The sequence below is a fragment of the Mastomys coucha genome, unplaced genomic scaffold (assembly GCF_008632895.1).
Source record: "Mastomys coucha isolate ucsf_1 unplaced genomic scaffold, UCSF_Mcou_1 pScaffold18, whole genome shotgun sequence".
NCBI classification, from domain to species: Eukaryota; Metazoa; Chordata; class Mammalia; order Rodentia; family Muridae; genus Mastomys; species Mastomys coucha.
In genome coordinates this window covers 74,492,459-74,508,952 of record NW_022196900.1, presented here as the reverse complement: position 1 = coordinate 74,508,952, position 16,494 = coordinate 74,492,459, and the positions used below count along the sequence as shown (strand labels likewise).

At 44.6% G+C, this 16,494-nt stretch overlaps 1 protein-coding gene across 1 annotated transcript in view; it reads right to left on the bottom strand.

Moving 5' to 3' along the window:
• Positions 1-241: 241 nt before the first annotated feature.
• Zswim5 (zinc finger SWIM-type containing 5) overlaps positions 242-16,494 on the bottom strand; it is a 106,851-nt gene continuing 90,598 nt past the window's right edge. Inside the window, exons 7-14 of the mRNA XM_031378320.1 lie at positions 15,137-15,283; positions 14,509-14,646; positions 10,651-10,911; positions 9,959-10,094; positions 9,016-9,173; positions 5,026-5,189; positions 3,695-3,776; positions 242-3,036 (exon numbers count right to left, since the gene is read on the bottom strand). Of these exons, the coding sequence (XP_031234180.1) occupies positions 2,174-3,036; positions 3,695-3,776; positions 5,026-5,189; positions 9,016-9,173; positions 9,959-10,094; positions 10,651-10,911; positions 14,509-14,646; positions 15,137-15,283 (1,949 nt within the window). The 3' untranslated portion in view covers positions 242-2,173. The remainder of the gene's footprint in view (positions 3,037-3,694; positions 3,777-5,025; positions 5,190-9,015; positions 9,174-9,958; positions 10,095-10,650; positions 10,912-14,508; positions 14,647-15,136; positions 15,284-16,494) is intronic.

Genomic DNA, 16,494 nt, shown 5'->3' with positions numbered 1-16,494 from the left:
TTCATTGTGCATTATCTTCTGAGTTATACCCACTGATTTTCTCAGAATCTTGTGTCATGTGATATTAGGAGAGTACCATTTCTTAGGACAAAATTTTGAGGTGCCTTAGAGCTATGGACATGCGTGTGATGTGAGGAATCTTCCATCTGTCCATTATTCTATATCTCTGTTTAGGCCCAACCAGCTCCCTGTTCCATCACAGGAGAGAAGGGCCTCACTTACTGAGAGAACACAATTTCTGCTTTTAGAAAAATCTTTTCTGTGATCCATGATTTATTCATAGAAAAGCACTGAGTTCACATACTTGCTAAAAAAAAGGGCAATCATGATACAGAATGGGAGTGGCTTCTCCTTTTTTGCCAACCCATTGGGCTGAGACAGTGTAGGGGCCCTTGGCTGGACAGTAACACATCAGTAGCCACAAACAGCGAATACAACTTACTGGTCAGCTTGGAATAAAAAAGATGACAAGTAGTTTTCAAAGAGAAAAAGTAAATCAGACAGAAAGGCCCTTAGTTTATACTCTAGCTACACCACCCCTTCCCTATCAAACCCCACCCAACTCAGGAACTAAGACACAAAACAGTAAACACCGAAGACACCTGTATCCAACTGAGTCTTCTGAATGCCCTTGCTACGTCCTATAATTCCAGGCTAAGCATAGAGGTCATGATGTAGTACAAACATGATACACTGGAGGTCAGCATGGCCTAAGAAGGGGCTTATCCGCTAGAACTAGAAATTAGGAAGGGCACGGCTAAAGGAATACCAGCCTCAGCCTCCAAATGAGCTACCAATGGGATCATGATGAAAGTAGGCAGAGGAAGTTTGAGGTAGAGAGTTGGAGGAAGAAAACATGTTTGTGTAAAAAAAGAACCTGGAGTGAAAGTGGCCAGTCTTACGAGCAGAGGGACACTTGCTTAGAAATGTGTTTGCTGAGAGAAGGTAAACAGAGGAGGCACAGAGATGCGTAACAATGCTCAGCTAGCAAGAGACTAAGGAATGGATGGGCAAGAGGGTTGGCAGAAAGAAGGCACACTCATGCAGATCCTCAAGTGTGAAGACACTGACAGACTACTTGTAGAGACCACTTGCATAAAGACACATCATGGTCAGCAGGCATACACTCAGAGACAAACATGTTTACACATAGATACCCGTGTGAGCCTAGATACACACATACACTAAACATGAAGACATGAGTACACTTAACACTTAAGTATGCATTATCACACACAAATGAAACCCAGTCTAACACATGTCACACAACAGAACTGACACAGGCATGCTCATGTGTATCATCGTACATAGACACATGTTCATACAGATATACACACATACAAATTGGAGATGAAAGCAGATTCTCTAACATAAAGGTGACCAGAGCAGATGTATCTTGTAAGCTCAGTGGCTTCCTGGACCTTCGTCTTCTCCCTGCACTTGTTATTCGGGTGTTCATCAGGCTCCTGGAGTGTGTGAGGCAGAGGCAGGAGCTTCAGTGTTCACAACTTTGTGAGAAATATCTAAGCCCACTCTTGACCTCTGCCCCTCAATGAACACTAGGCTAGCTGTCCTACCTTCAGTCCACAGTTTCTACACACACAAGACTAGACTTGGATTTTAACTGTCCATTTTTCTCCCTGCTGCCCCCATTTATCCACTGCCAACAGCATGTACTCTGTATGGGAAACCTGAGAAATGGTTGTGAGTCTCCTCAGAAAACAAGCCTCTCCTCCCACCCACAGCTACTTTAAGTGCCCGTCAAATCAGAGTCAGAATTATAAATAGTTACAGCTTTACAATGCTTGACGACACATATACTATAGTATTTACAGTACCATATATGCTTCTGTTTTCTCTGGTTAAGCAATCCCTGAGACGGAACAGTTTTCTGTGTTTGCCAAGGGAGTGGGGCCAGTGGCCAGGACACGCAGGATATAGGGGCGTGAGGTGACATGTTGTGGGGGGCTTCTGACCGGTCTGCAGGGTCCAGCTCCTCCAGGCAGAGTAGAGCTGGAGTGAGAAGCGTGCCAAGGCAGGAATACTGGTTAAAGTCGGACTCTCCCCATCCTTAGGTCTGTGGTACTGAGTCCTCTCAGGGTAGACAGATGTTTCAGAGTCCTTGTCCTGACCTGGGAGCCCAGGCTGCCCTAGCAGCAAGTTATCCACTTTTTCAGCCAAAGCGCTCCCGAACCAGCAGCATCAGCTTCTTCTTGCCTTTGTATATCTGTTTGAGGTTGTCAATGAATTGGGCAAATTGCAAGTGACCATCCTGGGGCAGTAGGAAGGTCTCACGAGCCTTGCTTAGAAACTCAATGAACTCTCCGTAGTGGCGGGGACTGATGTGTGTCAGACGGGAGTGTGTGGTGTTGATATAGGCATTGATGGTCGCATCCAGTAGCTGGCGCAGTGGAGCTTTGTCCGTTGACATGAGCTTTCCAGAGCTGCGGCGACCTGGGATGCCTGCCAGGCCTGGTGCAGTCACAGTGCACCGACGCAGGATATCAGAAAGCACTGTGGCACAGTGCACACTCTTCACCACCAGGGGGATGAGAGCTGCCAGTTCATTCTTACCCAGAGAGTGGCTGAGAGCACAAGCCCAGAGCACATCATTGATGGCTGGATGGGTGTCCTGGTTGTAGGCCAGGTTAAGATGGCTCATGGCCAGTGAGGCCAGCTTGAAGGCACGTAGCGGGTAGCCACGGAGCTCCATGTAGCGGGCAATGGTGAACAGCTGTGAATGAGTCATGCCACCGGCAGCAGCATCAATGGCAATCTGGTAGGCTGCCTCAAAGGCAATGTGGTCTTTCTCACAAAGTGTAAGAGCTGATAAGGCACAGCTCTGTGGATCCTTCATAGCACACTGTAGGGCCAGTGTGCGAGCACAGCTAGCCAGTTCCTCCCGCTGTGGGTAGTCAAGGCTGAGGCGCAGGATAGTGGTGTGGGATACAGCTGTGGCGGCCACAATACTTGTAGCCTCAGTTGGGGTGAAGAGTGTGTACCAGCTCTGCAAGATGCTCACCAGGGCCCGCACACCTGTCAGGGAGAACCTGGGGTCAGTAGTGGCTACTTGGTCCCAATCAAGTCTGTCCAGACTTGGGGTCAGAACTTGGCCTGCAGACGAGTTCTCTCTACTCCTTAGCAGCCCTTCGATGATCTAAGGCAAACCAAGGTAAGGGGAACATCCCAAATGGCCAGACCCTATGGGGTCTCTTCCCACCCCAGCCCAGAGCACCCTCAGCCCTTCATAGAGATGAACCAACAGAGCCCCAGGTTTGTCTGCCCCAAGGCGGGGCCCTCGGTTTCCCTAGGAGCTCTGGCTTTTGAGGAGAGTTTTGTGCTGGGGCTTTGGGTTCTAGAATGGTTCCTAAGCCTCCAGGTTGCCTGTGAGTTTTCAAAAGCATAGAAGAGACTGGGACCAAACCATTGAGCCAACTCCCTCTGTAGGGAGCACGTGGGTGAAATCATTCTCTCAGACATTTCTCTAACCACAGAGGGTCAAGGTGCTGTCGACATCAGGGTATGGACCAAGCAATGAGAGCTGAGGCTGGCTGACACTGAGGCTGTCTTCTAGAAGCACATCCGTTCCCAGGCCACCAGGAATAGAAGTATGACAGTGCCAAGGATTCACGGTCCTGTCCCAAAAGTTGAGCCTAGAAACTCCCCAGGGGGAAGAGGGAGGTGTAAGACTCACCCACTTCTGTAGCACAAGTAACCAGCCATCGGACCATCTCTCGACGCCTCCAATTAAGGGTTGATAAGGTCATCCGCATCACCTAGACACAAAAGAGGCTTCCAGTGGCCACACCTCACAGATGAGAGAGCCTCTCCTCCCTTCTACCTCATACTATTCTTTTATGGAATAGGTATTTTCTGTTTGCTTGAGACAGGGTCTCATGTAGCCCAGGCTGACCTTCAATTCTCCATGACTTAGAACTTCTAATATTTCTGCCTCTACCTTCCCAGCACTGACATCAAAGATTTATCCTGCTAAGCCCAGTTTATGCAATGGTAGGGGTCAATCTCAATCCTTGATCTTATGTCATGTAGGTAAGCACTCTACCAAATGAGATACATTTCCAGCTCAATAACAAATGTTTTACATTATTTATTTATTTATTTATTTATTTATTTATTTATTTTGTTTTTTTTCGAGACAGGGTTTCTCTGTGTAGCCCTGGCTGTCCTGGAACTCACTCTGTAGACCAGGCTGGCCTTGAACTCAGAAATCCACCTGCCTCTGCCTCCCAAGTGCTGGGATTAAAGGCTGCGCCACCATCGCCCGGCTATGTTTTACATTATTAAATTAGTGGTCTTTTCTCTCTGTGTGGATATGTTTAGTTTCTCTCTACTCCTCTTACTAGATACGGGGCTTCCTCAAGACTGACAACAGACTTTTCTTATACCTTGACTGACTTGAAGGAAGGTAGAGATAGAGAAGATGGAGACCCTACAATGCCTAAAGCTATTTCACTTCTGGCCTTAACTTTAAAATGGAGGCAACTTTTAAAAAATATTTATTTATTTAATGCATGTGAATAACTGTAGTTGTACAGATGGTTGTGAGCCTTCATGTAGTTGTTGGGAATTGAATTTTTAGGACCTCTGCTCACTTCAGTCAACCATGCTCGCTCTGGTTGGCCCTCGCCCTTGCTCACTCAGTCCCTGCTTGCTCCGGCCCAAAGATTTATTTATTATTATATATAAGTACACTGTAGCTGACTTCTGACACACCAGAAGAAGGTGTCATATCTCATAATGGGTGGTTGTGAGCCACCATGTAGTTGCTGGGATTTGAACTCAGGACCTTCAGAAGAGCAGTCAGTGCTCTTACCCGCCAAGCCATCTTGCCAGCCCATGGAGGCCACTTTTAATAGAGTCCTTACTTTTTGTCTACCCTAGAACTGATATCCTGGAAGACAGAAAGATCCAGACATGGCTCATGTTCATTCCCTCTGGAATAACTTCTGCCAATTGTCATTACTCTAGAGACCTAAAGCAGGGACAGTGGTGTCATACTCGTACCTGTAGCCCCAGCTCCAGGGCTACGTTGAGCAGAGTGCTGTCTGTACTGCTGTCCGTGGGAGTAGCAATCTTGAATGCATCTTGAGCTAGTTTGAAGATGAGGGAGGAAGAATGGATGTGCTTCTGTATTGCTTCCAGAATAGTTCGTAGCCTTAGCGTATCTCCTATAGTCATTGGAAAAGGTAGAGGGAGGATTCTTTTCAGTTTCCCTGAGACAGTAAGCTGATTGCAGCAAACACTAGTTGAACTATGCTAATTTACCCAATGATTCTGAATGCTACCATCTCTTCTGGTTGATCAAGTCATCTCTTCTAAATGCATAGTGGATCTTTCTGTTCCTACACACCCACATGGATTCACCTCTCCCATCTTTTTTCTAAAAGTTAAGTCCATAATCAATGTCATACAGGCTAGTTTCATTGGCCTAAAATCTCCTGTGTTCTTCAAACTTTTCCCCATTTCTCCTGGACATGGCAACTAAAATTTTGTTTTGTTTTGTTTTTTGAGACAGGGTTTCTCTGTGTAGCCCTGGCTGTCCTGGAATTCACTCTGTAGACCAGGCTGGCCTCCAACTCAGAAATCCACCTGCCTCTGCCTCCCAAGTGCTGGGATTAAAGGCATGTGGCACCATTGCCCAGCTGGCAACTATAATTTTATACAGTTGGAATTACATAGCTTTTTCAGATTGGCTTCTTGCAATATGGAATACATATTGAGGTTCCTGTGTGGGAAGTTTATTTTGTTTTATTGTTAAGATAACATTTCATTGTATGGATATATCACAGTTTATCTTTTCACCTTGTGAAGAACATTTTGGCTGCTTTGAGGGCAATTATGAATAGATATATGAATATTCCTTTGCAGGTTTGGGTATGTATATGTTTTGACTCTTTTGGGTAATACCTAGGAACATGACTGCTGGACTACATTTAGCTTTGTTAAAAAACAAACCAAACCAAAACCAAAAACCTGCCAAACTGTCTTCCAAAGTGGCTGTGCTATTTTACATTCCCATAGCAATGAGCATTTCTGTTGTGCCACCGTACTGCCAATATTTTGATCTTGGCAATTCTAACAGTATATAGTGGTATCTTGATTTAATTCACAATTTCCTAGTAATATCCTGAATATCATTTTAAAAAAGATTTATTATTATAAATAAGTACACTATAGCTGTCTTCAGACACACCAGAAGAGGACGTCAGATCTCATTACAGATGGTTGTGAGCCACCATGTGGTTGCTGGGATTTGAACTCAGGACCTTCAGAAGAGCAGTTGGTGCTCTTACCTGTTGAACCATCTCACCAGCCCCCTGAATATCATTTTATATGCTTGTTTGCTATCTGTAGATCTTCTTTGGCAAAACATCTTTTTAGTTCTTTGGTCACTTTTATTTATTTTTTATTTTTTTTATTTTTTGTTTTTTTTGAGACAGGGTTTCTCTGTGTAGCCCTGGCTGTCCTGGAACTCACTCTGTAGTCCAGGCTGGCCTTGAACTCAGAAATCCACCTGCCTCTGCCTCCCAAGTGCTGGGATTAAAGGCGTGCGTGTGCCAGCACTGCCCAGCAGTCAGTTTTATTTTTATCATTTTAAGATTATTTATATATGTGAGTGCTCCATTTGCATCCATGCCTGCATGCCAGAAGAGGATATCAGATCTCATTACAGATGGCTGTGAACCATAATGTGGTTGCTGGGAATTGAACTCAGGACTCCAGGAAGAGCAGTTCTAGCCCTATTTTATTTTTGAGACACAGTCTCATTATGTAGTTCTGGCTATCCCAGAACTTACTCTGTAGACCAGATTGGCCTCAAATTCAGAGAGCCTTCTGCCTCCTGAGTACTAGGATTAAAGGCATATGCTACTTCTGGCTTTAGTAAGTTTTAAAGTTGGACTGTTAACTTTCCGGTTTTTTTTTTTTTTGTTTTGTTTTGTTTTGTTTTTGTTTTTGTTTTTTGTTTGTTTTTTTTTTTGTTGTTGTTGTTGGAGACAAATCTGGAATAGTTTCATGTATTCCAGGATGGCCTTGAACTTATGTAGCAGAATCTGACTTTGAACTCCTGATCCTCTTACACCTCCTAAACACTGTGATTATAGATGTGTACTGCAATGCCTGATTTATGCAGTGCTGGAGCTCACACCCAGGGCTTCAAGCATGCTAGGCACATACTCTACCAACTGGGTTGCAGCCCAGCCTCCTGATAAGCTTAAAAACTCTTTGGGATATAAATTCTTACACTGAATTGGAAACACTTTTATAATCAAGACTACTTGATGATCTGAGGGACTTTGAATTTAGAGATATTAACACTTTGTCTCTTACTGACAGAGAAATATATACTTATATAAATATACTATTATATATATTATATTTTGCCACAACTTTAGGTGGCTGAAGAAATAAACTTCCATGATGCAGATTTATCATTTCTGAGTTTGTCTTCCAAAACATCCATAAAGGGTAAGTAAGTTCAAGGGGCGGGGAGACAGCCTGTTAGCTAAGACACTTGCTGTTCTCTCATTAAGATCCAAGTTTGTATCCCAACAACCATAATAGGCACCTTATAAAGCTTGCAATTCCAGCTCCCTGGGATCTGATGCCTCTTCTAGCTTCTGAAAGATACTTTTAATTAGAAAAACAACAACAACAACAACAACAAAAAGACAGCCAGGCAGTGGTGGCGAACAGTCTTTAATCTAAACATTTGGGAGGCAGAGGCAGGTGAATCTGAGTTTGAAGCCAGCCTGGTCTACAGAGTAAGTTTCAGGACAGCCAGAGTCCCACAGAGAAATCCTGTCTTAAGAAACAAAAGAGAAGCCAGGGCTATACAGAGAGACCCTATCTTGAAAACAAAACAAAAATAAATAAATAAATAAATATCCACAGTTTTCTGGTACAAAATACTCAGGGTCCACAGCAGCTGGGATTTTATTGCAGCTCTTTGTCTAGAGCTTCTCTTCACTTCTTTTTGTGATGAAGCCTGCAGCGCTAACATGACTACAGGAGCCCCCAGGGGCAGAGTCATTCCATTCTCTACCCTCTGACTTAGCATGGAGAGTTATAGGGCTTTGAGGCTGAGAGGTCACCGACAATGATCCTATTTTATAGATTTTGAAACTGATACTGGAAAACTAAACTGATTTTGTCAGATGGAAGTTAACTTAAGGGCTGGAGAGATGGCTCAGCGGTTAAGAGCACTGACTGCTCTTCCAGAGTTCCTGAGTTCAATTCCCAGCAACCACATGGTGGCTCACAACCATCTGTAATAAGACCAGATACCCTCTTCTGATTTGTCTGAAGACGGCAACAGTGTACTCACATAAAATAAATAAATAAACCTTTAAAAAAAAAAAAAGAAGATAATGTAAAAATCATTTGATTATCAGGCCATGTGTGGTGGTGCACACCTTTAATCCTAGCTCTTGGGAGGCAGAAGCAATGAGGATCTGGGTGAATCCAGGGCTAGCCTGGTCTACAGAGTGAGTTCCAAGACAGCCAGGTCTACACAGAGAAACCCTGTCTCAAAACAAACAAACTGACAAACAAAAACCAAATAAACATAAACAAATAAAAACCATGTGATTATGGAGCTAGAGAGATGAATTTTGGTTAGAGAACATATTGCTCTTGCAGAGAACCCAAGTTCAGTTTGTAGAACCCATGTCGGGGCTCACAACCACTTGTAACTCCATCTCTGAGGGGATCAGAAACCTCTGCCCTCACTGAACACTGGTACTCATGTACCAGACACATAATATGCGACAACTGTTTTTTAAGAAATGTAAAAATCATTTGATTCTATATATTCAGGGTCTTATGATTTTAAAGTAACTAAGGCAAATTCTGGTTTGAATCCAGGTTCCTTTTTCTAACAGTCAACATGAAGATCCCTACTGCTCCTGTCAAAAGGGAACACATGGTTTCTCTTTTTTAGGAGAGTTCAGGTCCTAGGTGGGGATGCTGGATCTAATGTCTACCTGTGCTTACCTTTGGCAGCAGTCAGCATGGTGGAGGCCAGTTCACACTGCTGTGATTCCAAGTGTCCAAGAGTGAACCAGCGAGGGTAACGGCTGGGCACCACAGATACCATGTGATGGGCGTGGGAAGTGTCGCCTGCAGAAGACGAGTTTTCTAGAACAGGTAACCTACAAGACCCAGGAAGCGCCATCAGCTTCATTTAGACTCTGGCCATTGTGAGCCCCTTTAGAGAAGTTTGCTTTCTGCTGGGGAGGAATTGGTTAGGGAAAGACAGCCTAAGAGCTCTGAAGGGTTTAAACCTACAGTATATGTCAGGCAGGGGCCTGGGTACTTGGAAACCTCGAGCTGAACAGTTTCCACTGTAAAGAGATTTGACAGACACAGAGTGCCATAGGATTATTTCAAAGAGCACAAGAAACATATGCCAAGGAATTTCCTTTTTAGCTAAACAGTTCTCTCAGTCTTATGGCCTAACTAAAATTCTTTCTTTGTATGGTCTGCTACATCCTACAGATCTGCACATGTAAACCAAGAATCCTATTCTAGTTTGAAAACAAGATTCTCCTAGAGCATTGCTTCTGGGTCTTGAAGTAGACATATCTACCCCTGCTTCTCCTCTACTCCTCTGGGGATGGGCGCCTAGACCCATGACTGAATGGACTTTTGTTAGGAAATAAATCCCTTCTCAAGCTACCCAAGTGGTTAAAACAGGGAGGCACCATATCTATTATCCTGTGGCGGGGGAGGGGGAGTCTGCTCAGACAATTTACCCTAAATATGTGGAGGAGTCAAGTGTTTCATTAATAAAGAGTCCCAGAGCCTAGATCATATGAAAATACTGAGGCCCTGGATTTGGAAAGAGACAAAGGGGCAAGGGAGTAGGACAGGCAGAGGGAGAGGCACTGAAGACGTCTGCTTTGGTAGAGCAAGCAGGCTGGACGGGGCTACCCACCTCATGGCACGTAAGGCTAACTTATAAGACAAGTCTGGATCATGAGGCAGCAGAGCTGAGAACAAATACTTTGCAAAGGTGTGCATAGGAACACTCTCCCGGTGGATAACTTCTCCTAGACCGCTGAAGGGGCCTCCTGAAGGAAGAAGATGAGCCAGCCAATTATTATTTGTCTGTTTGTTTGGTTGGTTGGTTGGTTTTTTTGGTTTTTCAAGACAGGATTTCTCTGTAGCCCTGGGTGTCCTGGATCTCACTCTGTAGACCAGGCTGGCCTTGAACTTAGAAATCTGCCTGCCTCTGCCTCCCAAGTGCTGGAATTAAAGGCATGCGCCACCACAGCCTGGCTATTTGTTTGTTTTTGTATGCATATTCTAGCCTAGACTTGGGAGCCCAGCAACCCATCTGCGTTTGTATGCTAACCTTCATTACTTTTTAATGTCATAAATATTTCTGAGTGTGCTAGGTCAGAGAGGGGAGCCCAGAGTCCTAACTAAAGGTTTTGTTACCATGGCCCCCTTTCTTCTTCTTTTTTTTTCCCCCAAGACAGGGTTTCTCTGTATAGCCTTGGCTGTCCTGGAACTCACTCTGTAGACTAGGCTAGCCTTGAACTCAGAAATCTGCCTGCCTCTGCCTCCCAAGTGCTGGAATTAAAGGCGTGCACCACCACTGCCCGGCACCCCCCTCCTTCTTACCTTCCAGCAGTAAGATGCACTGTTTCCGCAGTGTCTGTACTAGCTCATCATCCAGCTGCAGTTCCTGGAGTTGGCTTAGGAGTTGCTCCTCATTACGGCACACCTTGTCCTGTGCATAGAGGCCCTCAGGCATCACCCTCTGTTGACCCATGCCCATCAGAGCAACTTCCAGGGCCAATGACAGGTACGACTCAGTGCTGTTTGGGCAGCCTGAAGCCACAGGTACGTGTTGGTACACAGGAAGTCTGCTTTCATTCATATCTGAGGACAACAAGTTAGCAGGTTCTTTAGGGCAGGTCTAGGGGGGTTTCCTGTGTCTCTGCCTGTCCCACTTTGGGATATCAGTTGCTTAATGGTTATTATAAAGCTAAATCAGACCTCAAAGGAGTAAAAAAAAAAATACACTGAAAAAGGATTATGAGAACCACACACAGGAAAAAAAAATCACTCCTTCATATCACACAAATTGGGTAGGTCAGTTAGGGAACCATAAAGTCTTATTTTTTGCCAGTGTACAATAGAATCATAATTGTCTTTGTGTCTGTTTCCGCTACCTCAGTGTGAGCACCTTTAGAGAATGATAGCATCTCGGTGTTCTAGGTTTCTCCAGAGCCTGACTCCAGAAGAGCAGTGTATGTCAGTGGTAAACAGATAAAGCAGCTTTAGGTGTCGTCATGCAGATGAAGGTGCCTAAAGATGTGGATTCCCTATGCAGGACATTTGGACAATCAGGCCTGTCTGCTTGGCTTGGGTTAGCTCTTTATATCTACTCAGAGATACCAGACTCCATCCAGTTTAACTCATACTTTGGAAACACTTGCACCTTCTATGTTATGATTTTATGTGCTCCACTAAGGATTTCAGGGTGTGAGCAGTGGTTTGAGAGCCAATGTCCCAGCTGGGTATGATGACATATGCCTGTAGTTTTAGCTTCTTGTGGTGAGAGAATGGCTTGAGTCCTCGAGTTCAAGAACAACACAGGGAATAAAAAGGGGTATATGTAAGGTGTGTAAGGGTCTGAAGGGAAGAATAGGGACGGAGAAGTGATATACTATAATCTCAAAAACAAATCTAACAAACAAAAAAAGATCTTCACTACCCCCTTCCCCTTTCTATTAAGTAGCTCTGGGAGACAATTAAGTGGCAGGTAGTGCTGGGATCACATGAAGAGTAGTCATAATGTCTGCTTGCAAGTAGCTGATTGCTTAGTGAGAGATACTCATGCTAAGCAAATGCAAATAAATTCAACACAGGGGAAGGAGAACCAGGGGAAGGAGAATCCAGCCTCAGGGTGGGGCACTTAGCCTGTTCCTTCTGTTTGGGGAATCCGTACAAACCCACCATGAGGGAGGATGTGAAAAGAAAGTCAGAGTGCAGTTAGGAAGCTAGTTAGGAGCTGACAGGCTTCAGAGTCACGGGGACAACTCCTTCATAGTTGGCAGTTGTAAAATAAGGGTCTCAAACTTCAGAGCTTTGATTACCAAAGAACTGGCTCTGGGGCTGGAGAGGTGGCTCAGCTTTTACTGCTCTTCCAGAGGAGGTGGCTTCAGTTCCTACCATCTATGTCAAGTGGCTCAAAACCACTTCTTATTCTAGCTCTAGGGGGATCTGACACCTCTTTTAAAAAAATATAAGGAAAGAAAGTAGAGGTGGGTTGGGTAGGGAGGTGGATTCGAGTTTTATCTCTGCCCTTGGGTTCAGAACATTTGCCCTTGGGTTCAGGACATTTTCTTCTGCAGGGGAAAAATGACTATTCAGCTGGAGGTTTCCTGGTAAGAAATAAAGAGTTATCATGGTCTGTCTTCTCTCTCTCTCTCTCTCTCTCTCTCTCTCTCTCTCTCTCTCTCTCTCTCTCTCCTTTTCTCCTCCTCCTTTCAGTTTTACAAGATTGGGTTTCTCTGTGTAACTCAGGCTGTCCTGGAACTCAGAGATCCACCTGTCTCTTTCACCTGAGTGCTGGGATTAAAGGCATGTGCCACCACCACCAACTGTCTTCTTTCTTTCTTTCTTCTTTTTTTTTTTTTTAAGATGTACTTATTTATTTTATGTATGGAAGTACACTGTCCCTGTCTTCAGACACACCAGAAGAGGGCACCCCACGGCCGATGGTTATGAGCCACCATGTGTTGCTGGGATTTGAACTCAGGACCTTCGGAAGAGCAGTCAGCGCTCTTAACTGCTGAGCCATCTCTAGTCCCCCTGTCTTCTTTCTTAACACCTGCACAGGAAGGTGTCCCTCAAGATGATATATGTTCCAGCAGTTTCAGAAATAACATAAAGCCTAGCTAAAAATGTAGTCTCTTTAGTCACTGCTCACTCTCTGAAGGTGTTCTGCTGTGCAATGGCCCCTCTGGCCACTGGCCACTCTCCCTTTGAGAATGTACCATCCTACTTTGTCCGAGGATCTTCTAAACTACACTCTATGTGTCTTGTCCAGTTTTTTTTGTTTGTTTGCTTTTGGGACAGGGTCTCACTATATAGCCCTGGCTGGCCTGGAACTTGCTATGTGTAGACAAGGTTAGCCTCAAACTCATAGAGGTCTGCCTGTCTCTGTCTACCAAGTGCTGGGATTAAAGATGTGTGCCACCACACCCAGCACTGTCTATATTCTCTCAACAGAGATCTCAAGGACTGGGGAGCCAAAAGGAAACTAGAACAAGATCCTGCTAAGATTATTATATGATTTTAAAGAAAGACACTGTGTTATTTTTTTTTGTAAAAGATGTATTTATGGGGCTGGTGAGATGGCTCAGCGGGTAAGAGCACTGACTGCTCTTCCAAAGGTCCTGAGTTTGATGCCAGCAACCACATGGTGGCTCACAACCACCGTAATGAGATCTGACGCCCTCTTCTGGTGTGTCTGAAGACGGCTACAGTGAATTACGATGGGGCGTGGGGGTGGGGGCGGACGGCAGAGGTCCTGAGTTCAATTTCCAGCAGCTACACACATGATAGCTCACGGCCATCTATATACTACAGTATACTCATACACATAAAATAAATAAAAAAATGTATTTATTTAACATGTATGAGTGCTCTATCAGCATGTATACCTGCTTGCCAGAAGAGGGCATCAGATCCCAGTATAGATGGATGTGAAACACTATATGGATGCTGGGAATTGAACTCAGAACCTCTGGAAGAGCAGCCAGTGCTCTTACTTAACCTTTAAGCTCTCTCTCCAGCCCCCTATACTTTGTTATTTTTTGAGGCAGGGTCTTATAATGTGTGATCCAGGACCTTTTCTGTTGAAATTTAACAGATTCAGCCTCTTGAGTGCTGAAACTATAGAACTGAGTCACCTTACTTGGCTTTAAAAAAGGAGGAGGAAGGGGAGGAAGGGGAGGAAGAGGAGGAGGAGGAGGAGGAGGAGGAGGAAGAGAGAAGTGTGTGTGTGTGTGTGTGTGTGTGTGTGTGTGTGTGTGTGTGTAGGGTCTGGCTAGCCTTAAAACCCTGCTCATATGATCTTCCTGTTTTAGCCTCCTGAGAGTAGCTGTGGCTTACAGGTGGGCACTGCCACGAACACTTAACACACATACTTTCTGTGTAGTTCTGGCTGTCCCGGAACTCACTCTGTAGACCAGGCTGGCCTTGAACTCAGAAGTCTGCCTACCTCTGCCTCCCAAGTGCTGGGATTAAAGTCATGCGCCACCACTGCCTGGCTAACACACATACTTCTAATAGAGGTGGTCTCCCACTTCTAGACTGCTCTGAACTTTTTTCCTCTGACTCCTAAAATTCATCTAACCTTTCTTATTCCCCCAAGGAAGCTAGTAAGGTAAAGCAGGAAATCTGGACACACACAGGCAGACTACAGAGTTTGCAGAGAGATGGCTTGTCTCAGGCTGACCCTTGTACCTGACATCTCCATGTAGCTATCATCATTCAGGCGGCAGGCTTCAGTCAAAGTGAGAAACAGGCAGCCAATGGGATCCAGGGGATGGCCCACCCAGCCCTCCAGGTTTGTGATTGTTGTCGTTCCTCTCTGCAACAACTCTGGAAATAAGCGGGTTTCAGGTTTTAGACAGAGAGAGATGGGAATGTGCTTTTCTTCTGCTTTCGTTTCCTAATCAGTTATCATTCAGTCCTTGACCAGAAAGCCAAGCTCCCCTTATTTTCATGTCTTTGCTTGATTGGCCCGATTGCAAGCTCCCCAGCCAGTTCCAGTTTATATTGTCTACTGGAAGTGCATATATGGAGACAGGTTTACAGTTTCAAAAGCATCTTCTCCGGGTCTTAACGGGCCTTTCAGGTAGAAGCCTAGAAGCTTCCTGTGAAAAGCAGGCTCACTGCTCCTATTTTACAGACAATAAATAAAGCTGAGATTCACAGGAGTAGCATGAAGGTACTGCACTCGCAGGTAGAATTACTTGGAATTCTCAAGCCCGTGGTCCTGAATGAAAATCAGGTTCTTTGTCTTTTTATCCCTGGCAGGTCCTTATCACCCTTAGACCCCAGGATGTTAGAGGACTCCTAATCACTATACCTTTCTTCTGATGCTTGTAGATCTCTAGCTGCCGCTGCTGCTGCAACCTCAGAGTGTTAATGATGGCCACCGTGAGTCTGAGAGCCTCTTTTGGATACCCATGAGATCGCAGCGCATCAACCCGAGCACAGGCTGTAGGCACATGCTCTACCAGGCAGGAAGAAAATATTTCGTTCAAGTTAAAATTTCAAATCAAGAAAGTCCTATGTTTGACAGACAAAGTGGCCTGTGTTCAGTCCAGTTCCTCAGATTCAACTTGGCATGCACTTTAGAACAGGCGCTGTGTTTCTCATCTTCAAGGATATAAGTGGAAGAAGCCATCTTAAAAGGGCTCCTCTAACCTCCATGTGATGGTTTAGTGTAGAAGGGGTATACAACTAGAACAACAAAGTGCAGATTCTCTGTGAACATGTACTATGGGAACCTGGTGGAGGCAGCAACTAGCTGTCTAAAGGAAAAGCTTCAGCATCAAATGACTAGTTTTATTTCTGGAGATGGGGTGTCATGTAGCCTAGGCTGGTTGTGAACCCTTGACATGCAGCTAACAATAGCCTTGGATTCCCGACTCCCTGTGCTTTCAAGTTTTGGGATTATAAACACGTACTACCATATCTAGCTTCATTATCAAATGATTAATACATTCATTTAGTAACCCTGTCTCCTGAGGACCTATATTGTATGCCAGGTAGTACACTGGGCAAAGGAAGTATAAAAATAGAGAAGACATGACAGCTACACTAAAGGGCTCATGGATAATACCTAGACAATTGTAAGGCACTGACATGACAAATGTCTATACTGAAAATATCTGAGCTACGCTTGAAGGACAAAAATGATTATGAACAAGTAGGTAAACAAGGAAGACTTTCTTAGCAAAGAGCATACATGATTAATATAAATAAGACCATAAAGAAAGTCTAGATAATTTCTTTGGAGTATGGCAAATAGTTCAAGGTAGCTAGAACTAAGCTATGAGGTTAGAGACAGGCTGGAAAGGTAGTACACAGATCTGCTGGCCTCTGCCTCCTGAGCGTGCCACCATGCCCAGTAACATTAACTTCTCAAAACGGGAGTGATCCTAACAAGCTTTTCATTTTGCTTTGTCTTTTCTTCTAGAGCTAATGTTGAAAATTAGCTAATGTTGGAATAACTGGGACTGGGAAGTAGAAGCAGGAGGATCTCTGGGGCTTGTTGGTTAGCTAGTCTAGCTGAATCAGTAAGCTCCAGGTTTAGGGACAGACGGAAATATCTGTCTTAAAATAAAAGGCAGAGAGAGATGGAGAAAGATACCTGATATATACTTCTGTCCTACAAATCCACATCCACACATCCAAATGTGTAACCACATACACACAAAT